Source organism: Balaenoptera musculus, chromosome 17, assembly GCF_009873245.2.
Source record: "Balaenoptera musculus isolate JJ_BM4_2016_0621 chromosome 17, mBalMus1.pri.v3, whole genome shotgun sequence".
Taxonomy (NCBI): Eukaryota; Metazoa; Chordata; class Mammalia; order Artiodactyla; family Balaenopteridae; genus Balaenoptera; species Balaenoptera musculus.
Window position 1 is genome coordinate 45,448,274 of NC_045801.1, and position 12,045 is coordinate 45,460,318.

A 12,045-nucleotide genomic window follows, 5' to 3' on the forward strand; every position below is an offset into this window, starting at 1 on the left:
CTCTACCCACCTGCTGCCTTGTGCCTTTAACACCAGCAGCAGAATCACGTCAATCCAAGGGAAGCAATAATGCCTTCCAATTTTATTCTAAAAACTGTGAGAACAGGAAACATGACTGTTTTTTCTTAACATATACACATTTGGTGAAAGTATACTTGTATCTATACAGTGCATTCACCTTAGTTCCTTCTCTCCATCTCGAATGGAAAGAAATTTTTATATTATCCCTACCACAAACATATGGTGGGAGGGCAGACTGAGATGGAAAGAATAGGAGAGATTGTTTAAAATTCATCACTTTCTAGAAGAGTGGGGGAACTAACATTTCCAGGCACTAGGCTAGCCAATTATATACAGTGACTCATTTAATTACTCAATTAATATAAGGTGAGCATAATCACTTCTTCACTCTATCACATTATCTGCTTCAATTACACTGCCTGGTTTTCTTCTTTAACACTATCTGAGATTATCTTGTTCACCAATTTTTCTCCTCCCTTCCTACTTCACATCGCCCCTACCTCAGCATTTCAATAAAACTCCATGAGAACAGGGATGTTATTTCTCAGCTGTATTCTCATCACCTATGAGGTGGTCAATTAACATCTGTTGAGTAAATCCATTATAGTGGTTCTTAAACTCTTGAATCAAGGATGCACACTAATCTTTTCCCATCCACGTGTAGATTATTCTGTTGAATATTTCTGGTTTTGAAACCTCACATTTAGTCCAACTCTCCCACTTTTCAGATGAGACTGAAGTCTGCTGCGGGCCCCGGCTTTTGTTTTTTAAGGTAGCTTTCACATCCTTGGAGCCTTTAAACATGAACCACAATTGCCCAGGCACACCCTCTCCCTGCCCCAACTTGCTTTCAACTTGATTATATTTGTCATTTTTTTTTTTTTATGTTTTTTTTTTTTGGCCGTGCCATGAGGCATTCGGGATCTTAGTTCCCTGAGCAGGGATCAAACCCATACTCCCTATAGTGGAAGCACGGAGTCTCAACAACTGCCCTGCCAGGAAGTCCCCAACTTGATTATATTTGAATTCTACCTCTAAGCAGATCTAGATTCCTGCTCAGGGACCATTAAAGACATCTATGATAATTCCAAAATTGATGTTGGCACAAGTTCTCTCTGTTCTTAAGAATTTGATGTCTCCTATAAACTTTGCCTACATATCTTTAAACAATTTAGAATGGTTATTGTTAAGATCAAGCTCCCCTAATCCCTCTACATCCCAAAGTAGCACACACTAATAGAAAAACAAGACTAATATTAAGTTTAAAGCTCAAACACAGTCTGTGTTTTCATGAACACAAACACAACCCCAAAAGGAAGAAAAAAATTACAACATTCTATTATTCTTTACATCATTTTATATGCATATTTCTGATCAATAACTGCTTCTTACACTGGGAATTTATCCCAGTAAACTACGGCTTTAAGGAATACATTAAGTCTCCAACCAAAATGTGATCTAGGGGAAGTATGGTATGTTAAACAGCTAGAGACAGCATGGGTGCACAAAACTCACTTGCACCAAACTCACAATCAAGCATGCCAAGGCCCAAGTGGCATCCAGCCATCCCTTGTTTAGAAAACCAAGTTTAATTTGAATTACTTAAGCAACTGGATTTTGTGCTGATGCATTTTTCAGTGAATTGTGGGGGATGGAAAGCTTAGCCCAAGATAATTGAATTGCTAAAATATTTGCCTTCTGATTTAGAATTTTAAAGTAACTTTTGTTACAAATTCCCATATAATTGTTTCATATCCAAATTAAACCTGCCACATTTTCTCTCCCCTATAACCCTGATTGATTCAAGCTGCAGATTAACATTCCTTTTCTCTCCCCTTCAATTTATTCTGTCCATTTTTCAGGGTGTATTGAACGTCCTCACAATTCACAATAGAAATATCACAATAACTGCAGAGAAAATGTGGGCTGTCATAAACTACCAAAGCATGTTCTTGATTCAGAAATCCCAGAGGGCCTGTGTCTTCAAAGTAGATTTGTTCTCCACATATAAGCCTCATTTGTACATATTTAATTGTGATCTCATTCTCTATGGAAGAAAATGTTTCATTGGCTCTGATTTCCTTCTGATGTTTCTATCCCAGTTTGTTAATATTCTTGGTTCCTGCTTCATAGCCTTCAGAGCTACCCAAACTAGAAAAGTGCTTTGCTTGTACTTCAGGGATGGGAGTGGGAATGAAATTGCTTTCTGGTTCTGAAACTCCTCAATTTTAAAAAAGGAAATAAAAACTTCCCAAAGAGGGTAGATGAATATATTGCCAAGCTTGCCTTGTGCTCTTGGGTTTAATGTACAGAACTGTACATAATTATTTAGAAGAGTTCTCATATAAAGCCATGCCAGTGAAAATAGCTTTGCCAAATTTATCATAGGCTGCTACAGGCTGAGACACTGGCGCCACCTCAAAGAAATTCACATTTGCTAATATGAACTAGTAATTTTTGTTTTACTGTGCCTTTTGGGGGGAAACATCCTTTCTAATAAAAAGATACATCATCATTTCTCAGTATAAAAAATCAATTTTTGTATTGACAAGAATAATTAATCTTTTCCCTGTTATCTGTGTGGGACCAACTAGCAGTCAAAAAAATTAAATTTGATAAAAATTTTTATTTGGTCTTGACCTGCTATCTTCCTGCTCTCTGATTGCCTTCTCCAGAAGCTTTTAGGCTTCAAAAATTCACATAGTGAGACTTTTTCTCTAGATTTTGGTTTTATCAATTAGAGAATTTGCCTTCTAATGAGTATTAAAATAAACTTCAAAATTATTTTTCTTTTTAAAAAAATCTCTCAAAAGGGAGCCCTAGTGCACTGTTAGTGGGAATATAAATTGGTGCAGCCACTATGGAAAACAGTATGGTGGTTTCTCAAAAAAACTAAAAATAGAACTACCATATGATCCAACAAGTACACTTCTGGGTATTAATCCCCCAAAATGAAAATGTTAATTCAAAAAGATACATGTACCTCACTGTTCACAGCAATATTGTTTACAGTAGTCAAGATACGGAAGCAACCTAAGTGTTCATCTATAGATGAATGAATAAAGAAGATGCGGTGTGTATATATATACCATATATATACAATGGAATACTACTCAACCACACACACAAAAAAATGAAATTTTGCCATTTGCAACAACATGGATGGATTTGGAGGGTATTATGCTAAGTGAAATAAGTCAGACAGAGAAAGACAAATACTTTATGATACCACTTATATGTGGGGTCTAAAAAATAAAGCTAAAAAATATAACAAAATAGAAAAAAATTTTAATTTGAGAACACAGGAATTAAATCATTTAACTGGTGAGCCAGGGTCCAAAGACAAGTGACTCATAATATTATTGCTTCTGCTTGTTTTACAATATATTGCAGAACTGTTTATAATTTATTAAATGGGTTTATAACTGGTTGGGGGGGGATTGAGCTGAATAGATGGAACTATTTTAAAATAAAAATAAAATTAAAAACATAGCATTTCTTTACTTCTGATGACTAACCCTCATTAATAGCAGCTAGTTTTTACGTTTTATAAATTTTGGAATCATCTATATTTGTAAGTTGAAAAAATGATATAATTTTGTTTTATTATTTAGATTTGCTTATCTGATAACAGTCCTCTAGAGAGGAAAAGGATTAGTATCTATTACTTATATAGCACTTTTTAAAGTGCACTGACATAGAAAACAAACTTATGGTTTCCAAAGGGGAAAGAGAATGGGGAGGAGGGATAAATTAGGAATCTGGGATTAACAGATAAACACTACTATATATAAAATAGATAAACAACAAGGACCTGACTGTATAACACAGGGAACTATATTCAATACCTTGTAATAACCTTAATGGAAAAGAATCTGAAAAAGAATCACACCTGAAACAATGTAAATCAACTATAAAAGTCAAAAGAAAGGATCTATTGGAAGTGTGTTCTATAATCTGAGAGGGAAGAACTGAGCATGTAACACTAACCTTATCTGATTCAAATTAATCCTTTAAAATGTTCCATGGAAACAAGAACATCTGCCAGCCCTAAGTAACCAAAGAGATAGAGATTTTAGCTAATCAAACTAGAGAATTAGATTCTCTTAGTAGAACAGAATCAGGCATCCACTAGGAAGAAGACACTGTAGAAACCATTGCAGTGGCAGATGGAAGATACCTCAACATGTAGTGACCTAAGAACAAGATAAAGACAAAAGGCTATGTTTTCTCTCAAAGTTGACCAGAAGCACTGCTATTACTGAAATTAATTAATGCACATTTTGATTGGCCAATTCTGAATTGTTTTAGGAAATTTGAGTGTTCCAGCTGAGACTATTGGGAGTGGTGACTGGCTTATTGTATAAGAGTCTCAAATAGTCTAGATATTAATTTATGTTCCAAGGAATATCAGTAACATATTCTTTATCCTTCATCAGCCTGAGTAGCTTTCATAAAGGATATAACAGTTTTGAGAACTTAGAAGCAGAAAAAATCCAAAAATGTGTTAAATCACTCTCCTCTAGGTTCTTTGACCTGATGATCAAGGCCTCTATTTTGTCCTCTGTTCTATACCTCTGTGCTGAGTTCAGCTCTCCTCTTTCACATCCCACCTAAATGATCCATGGGCAAGTTCAGATTTACATTATTATCATCAGATTCTTTTTTAGCCTAACTACACCAAAGCACACCTTCCAAATGTCCCAGTGTAACCTATGCATGATGCAAAATCTATTTCTTAATCTAATGCTCAGATCACAATTTTTGACATTGCAATATCAGCATTAATTTTGAAACCTTGGCAAGAACCAAAGCATCATTACTACCTAGGTGCCTAACAGTGCAGGGCTCTGAGACTTTGAAAAGCAAGAGCAACTTTTCTTTGTTTTCCATCTGCACAAAGCATACAAACTTCCACCAACTGAGTAATGCAAATTTAGTCAGCCATCTAACAATATTTCTAAATCTGATTACATTTCAGTATGAGAACTTACAAAAGACCCCCCAAAGTCACATTACAGTGTCTGATCTACAAGGCAAAGAAAAAATAGCTTGCAGTTTACCTTCCAAGGAAACAAAATTTTAAAAAGCATACACAAAACACTTCAATGTAACATTTTATGCACATTGCCACCAGAGAAATGAGCTGAAAGACCAAATGTTCTCATATCCGGCTATCCAGCTTCTTTTAACACAACTAGTGAAAAGAGGAATGATTATTTGTGTAATGTGAATATGACTGAAGTAGCCAACTTGTGACCTGCACGCATTTCTTTACACTGCTCATGCACAGACAAGCATGCTGTTCCCAGCCAGGAGATCAGGACAGAATCTAGTACTGATTTGGTTCTGTTGGTGCACACCTGGCATCACCAAAAGTTTTAACTCAGCCAGTCACCTGATAACTTACAGCTATTTTGGTCTACTTTTGTTTGATCTGGAGCTTGGAATTATATTGTTTCCACTTCCAGTTTTAGTGTTCTTGTTTTAGTTTTAAGCTTTCTTATAATGAATGAATCACTGAGCAAGATATTACCTAAATAACAAAAATTCAGAACAAGCTTCCAGCTTTGTGTTGTCAATTACTATCTATTTTAACTACTTTACCAACTAATCAGAGAAACACACAAACAGAAAAGTGATACTATTTTTCACATATCAAAATGGCAAATTTTAAAAATAGTAATAATCAGAGTTGACAATGATGAGAGTAAATATTAATTGGTACAGCTTTTCAGATTGATATTTGGCAAAAATATTTTAATCCAGTGATTCCATAACTAGGAATTGATCTCAATGAAATTATCAGGGATGCAAACTAGAACATAGGAATAAAACAAATCTTCACTGAGCTGTGTATAATGGTGAAATACCACAAACCACCTCAATAACAGGAATTAGATAATTTATTAAACTTCTATATGTAGAGCTACTATTCAGCCATTCCTTGATTAAGAGCAAGAATTTTATGAATGGGAATACTCTCATTATAAAACATTAATGTAATTCAGTATAGAACATTACATTGTAGTAGACCAGAATATACCACTCCAAAATATGCCTCTTTGGTATAAGAATTATTTTTAGCTTATTATTTTGAGAAACAGCAGACACAGGGAACCTCTGAGAACAGTATAAGTTACCCTTTCATAGAGAAATTTACATTTATATAGAAAATCTCTGTTTGCAAGGGTGTCTTCCTCTCAGTACAGGAAGAAAAAGATGACTCTAAATCACAAGAGATTCTTACCAATGGAGAAGGCACCGATTTAAATCTGCATAATAAACCTTACCCATGTTCACTGTATTTTTCATGGTCACCTTCTCATAACTTGCTTCCCCCAACTCTTATTCCTTTGTTTTAATTGAAGATGGTATTTAAACCCAAATCCTAGCCACTTCTTTTGAGTTACTAATCCCAGAGTTTCTCCCATGTGTATATGAAATATACATGCTAATAAACTTGTTTGTTTTTCTCTTGTTAGTCTTTTGTTACAGGAGCTCCAGTTCCTCAAGGAGAGAAGGAAAATATACTTTTCCTCCTCTACAATATAAAATTAAATAAAATGAAGTCTGGTTGCTCTCAACTTCATTAACAAGACATTGATTGTCTTATAAAACTCCAATAGGATGTGACTTCCTGAGCAGTCATAGATTTTAGGTCAGCTTCAAAAAGAGACCAAGAAGAATGGGGAATTATTAGGATAATATGTTGAAACTGGACACATGTTCCTCTCTCAGGTTCAAGTGACTTTTAATAACTGATTGTCTGCTATTGGGACTCCAGACCGCAATTTTGACCAAGCCTCTGATTTGATCTATACCAGGATTCACAATATGGAAAGAATGTGGTAAGGTGTACTGTTGTTACACTGGGCCACAAGCCTGGTAGATGGCTTCCATTAGAAGTTAGCAACATATCTGGTCACAGAAAAATTCAAGCTATTTTTTTCCAACCATGTTCCCAAATTATACCGTATTTAATTGTTTATTACAAAGAATTGCTCCCCAAATTAGTAGGTTTTACTAATTAAACTAGTTTCATACCCTTAATCCCATTAAAAATATCCTAAAAGATTTTATTTAAGCCCAAGTTGCTTTAAAATAGAAAAATCTCAGCATTGTAATTAACCAAATTTTACTATGTGAAACACACACACAAAATATATGAACAAAGACATATGGAAAAACTCACATAAAAGAATCCAAGTGGTCCAGATATATATGGCATTTTCATTCCCAAGAGATATTTGACTTGTGAAGTCACGACATGGGTGGCAGCCCCAGTTGTCATCGCACTGATCACAGGCTCTGTAAGCAGGAATGTGGCACTACCCAGTTGTAGCACAAACATGGCCACCTAAGAGGACAAAGGAAGATGAAACTTCCCAAGCTTCCTAGAAGGATTAATATCTGACACATTTTCATTTTCAGTACACAGATATAGGGAACTGATGTGAAATGTGTTCCTTAAATTTTATATATTCAACAGCTTGAGTTTTCTTGAGAACATTAATAGTTTCCAAGATTTCCCAGATGTTTTTGGGTATGATTACAAGTGCTTCAGTTAAATTTAACACAGTCTTTTTCTGAATATTGACTTATTTTCTCTTTTCCCAATAATATATGTTACAAAAAAGAAAATATGTTCAAATCAGTTAATATATGGGGTTCTGTGGGGAAAAATAAAATTTGCGTTATCATATCTATATTTTTTTAAAAATCCAAAGGACATGATTCACTACTTTATACCCAGTAGGCTTAAAACTTCAAAAGCATTGAGGAGAAAAAGCCATTTCTTGAGTTTCTGCCAGGTTCTGAGAAATGGAAACCTACTGTTTTGACTAGATACTCCATCAAGTAGCTGTAAAGGGCAAATATTAATAGGAAAACATCAGGACTTATGTGTATATGGAGAAGAGCAAAAGAGAGAAATAGGTTAAAGGTATATGTCTTAAGAAACCCAGGAATCAGTAGGAAAGTCATTCTCCTTAAACTTTTCCTTTCTGCTCCTAGCATCATGCTCCACCGCAAAACTATTTCATGGCCAGACAAAATCATCTCATCTGAGTAGAAGCTGTGCATTGAGCTCTGCTGGGCAAAAGATGGCAGCAAAAATCAATTCTCTTTTCTTTACTAACTACTAACATTGCAATGATTAGTTCAGAGAAAGAACTTTTAGGAGATGGCCCACTCTTTGACTGAATGCATCCATGTAAACTCAGTCATAGAGATTTGTTGTTTTGAAAGTAACATTAAATTATATTCATGAGTATCCACACTGGAAAATGAACACAAAGTGGGTCACGCTGATATATCCTCTTAATGTGTTAATTATAATATTTAGGTCAGGTCTTAAAATTCTTGTTGGAAAATAAGATTAACTATTAAAGAAAGCAAAGGAAAGAATAACAATGAGATCTCCTTCTATCAAAAGGTCACAGTGATAAAAATGAGAAGTATAAAGTGCTATCTAAGTACCACCAGAGCATACATTGCAAAATATATCATTTCTGTCATATCACAATGCCCCTTGGCCAAAAGCAGTAATACTCTAAACTTGTATTAGGGTGGAGTTTTCTGGGCTCAAATCTGAAAACTTAAGTTCTGATTCTGGCTCTAACACATCCTAGTTTTTGTGACTATAGAAAGTCTGTTAAAAATGTCCAAGCCTCATGATCTATAAATAATTAGAATGATATCTGCCCTATTGATATTGCAGAATTGTTGTAAAATGAATATGAAATAATATATGAAAGAGCTTTGAAACCTGTAAAATGTGCAACATATGCGATGTACCTTGAATGTCATAAGGTGCCATATATATTTACCCAGCATGGAAAACTAGCCACGAGATTTCAAAATGTAGAAAGGGCCACACCATATTTTTCATTTCTGGAGAACGTGAACAAATTTATCAGTGCAAAAAGAAATGTATTTGAACTGTTTGCATCTATGTGTCAGTTTGTCAAATAGAAATGTCCCAAGGGAAATACCCAATCAATCAATAGTATAGGTACAGTTGGAACACACTGATTCATAGTCTGTTGATCTTCATCCTGAAAACACAATTAGTTAAGAAAAATATTGAACCAATTTTTCCCAAGTATCTTTTACTAGTTAATTCCAAATTATGACACTAACTCTTAAAGGCCATGAGGATGAAATTAGCATATTATTGGGGTAAGATGAACTCCAGAGAGTTGGATTTTCATTTCAGCTAAATGCAGTATACAAGCAATCTAAATCTTTGAAATTGTGAAACCTGTTTGCATATATGGAATTTTATGCATACATGGAATGTTAGAAAGTTCTTATCTGTATGCCAAGAAATCTTATTTTCATTTATTTTGAGAAGCAAACTCCTTTGGGAGGCCTCTTATAGATCATCACCATTTTACTTTCTGGTTTTTATTTGTTTCCTACCCAGCATCTACTTAAAAGGGTTAATGATTTCTCATGCCTGAGAAACAAACATCACCTAACCTGAAGTGAGTGATACACCAACAACTTCCAGCTAACCACCGTCTTCTAGTAGCAACTTCTTTGCCATTTCCACAGCCTGAAAGCTACAAATGGAAGGGTATGGGAAAAGTTCGAGATATAAAAAGAGTTCAGCCCTTTCAAATGTTCAAAATATATGTACCTACCTTACAATATAAATCAAAAAGGTGAAGTATCCTCCTTTAAAACTTATCCAAATACTCAAAGTATTTTTGTAATATTCTACTCGTACACATTTTTATACTTAAAAAAAAATCTTCCCAGCAACGAATAAATTCCTAAAATGGAGAATTCTTGACTTTGAAAGTTCAACAAGCCCCTTAAGACCTTATTTCTGATACAAAATATTGTGTATGTGAAGGATGATTGCAAACATGTGAGATTTAGCTAAAAAGAAATTACTTTCTTCTGGATGACAACATTCTCCATAACCCAAAACAATGGCAGACATTTTAAGAGGGAAAAAGAGGAAGAGGAGGAGGGGGAGGGATAGGACAAGGAGGAGAAAGAAAAGAAGGAGAAATTTAAGAACTCCCCTTTCCCCAGCACCCAAATTTCAACAGTTTATTCACATCAAAATTAGGGATCTAGCACACAGAGGCTGAGGTACACAGGTTGAAGGCAGCAAGTACCTGTGCAACACAGACTTTGTAAGAGGTGCCCACAGATGGAACTGTTGTTTCCAAGATTTTTCTGGAATTTAAGTATGCAAAATGAGGATCCTTCTAGAATATTTCGCTTGTAGGCCTAGTGTTTAAATTTTATGCCAATGTTAAACAATTTTTAAGCTAATGACTTAATAAAGAGCTACATCAATGCCTTTTACTAATAATAAGAATGATGATAATTCTAATCTGGCTAGCCAATTCCCAAAACTTGCCCATGCAACATTTTATGAGAAAATAAATTTCTTACAATATATTTCAGCTGTTTGTAGTAATGTTGATGTTCTGGGCTAATGCTGAAAACCTCTGACACACATTATCAAGGTTCACTAGCATGATACTATTTGGTAATGCTTTTATAAACACCATATGTTCTATATAAATTGAATGTATGTCAGATTTCAGGCCATTTTTTGCAAGTGGCCTTCAAGTAGTGAAAAAAGAAAAGAGTGCATAGCAAACAACTATACTACCCAAGTGGATGGAATATTGCATGCATTTCAGGTTTTGTCAGTTTGTCTGCAGTCTGGCTCTCACATTATAACAAATCACTTATTTGTTTGTTCAGTGAATATTTATTGAATACCTACTAGGGGCAAGGCACAACACTGTTGCAGAATACAGAGATAAAGATATAGTTCACACTTTGAAAGACCTTATAAAGTGAGATGAAATGTTGATGTTGGGAGCAGGGAATGTTAACCAGGAGCATAAAGAACTGTAATGCAGGTGTTAATAGGAAGGTAAGGTCTAAGAAGCTGTTTGAGTGGGAGCTAAAACCCTAAAAGCCCTTTGTTCTCTACTGAGTATGGTATGCAGCTTTGAGGGAGAGAGCTAAATTGCTCGTGATAATAGGAGAACAACTGAGTACTGTGTAGGGATATGGCAGAAAAAACCTCTGTGTGACAAGAGAACATGAGAACAAAATGTCAAATGGATGCCTATGAGGTTATGTGCTGTGGAATTCAGAATATAAAGCCCTTCTCCATACTATTCAGTAATAAAAAGGAATGGCCTATCAAGCCATGCAAAGACATGGATGAATCTTAAATGAATATTGTAAGTGAATGAAGACAGTCTGGAAAGGTCACATACTGCATGATTTCATTTATATGACTTTCTATAAAAGGCAAAACTATAGAGACAGTAAGCAGATCAGTAGTTGCCAGGGTCTTAGGTGTTGGAAAGTATGTAAAAGGCGAAACATAGGGAAATTTTTATGATTGTGAAACTATTCTGTATGATACTATAATGGTGTATATATGACATTAAGCATTTGTCAAAACCCATGAACCTTAATGTGTGCAAATATTTAGAAAATCATTTGGAGGCCAGGAGACCCCAGGATGGAATGCAGAATGTGACAAAGAATCTAACTGATGACCAATGCTTCATTTATTCTCTATATATGTTTTGCCTTTTCTAGAGTGTCATTTAAATGGACTCATACAATATACCGATTTTTCAGACTTGCTAAATGTATGAACAAACCTCACTGAAAGGAATGCAGAAAATGTGCTCATGTGAATAACTCTGGAAATTGGTAAAGAATGTAAAACCAAAGGCAAAAAAGAAACACTGTACTTGAGTTGATACAGTTATTTCCCATGGGAGTAGAGGTTAACAATTCTGAAACCACTATAAATATACACTGGAATTGAAAAATCAAGTAAATGGATGGTCGACAGTGGGAGCCAGGTTTCTCACTATTGAATAAGTTATAGACAAGCAAGGGGAGAAGGCTAGAATGATCAGTATGGGAGGGATAAGAGTTGCAGACATCAATAGGAAACCATGTTTAGTTTAACACAGATATAGATGGATACATTTAGAAATATATAGGTATGTTTACATA

The 12,045-nt window shown here is 34.9% G+C and overlaps 1 protein-coding gene across 1 annotated transcript in view; it reads right to left on the reverse strand.

Annotated features, from left to right (window-relative positions):
- Positions 1-12,045, reverse strand: part of SLC26A7 (solute carrier family 26 member 7) — a 205,299-nt gene that overhangs the window by 92,617 nt on the left and 100,637 nt on the right. The window contains exon 4 of the mRNA XM_036830403.1: positions 7,217-7,381. Within this exon, the coding sequence (XP_036686298.1) occupies positions 7,217-7,381 (165 nt within the window). The remainder of the gene's footprint in view (positions 1-7,216; positions 7,382-12,045) is intronic.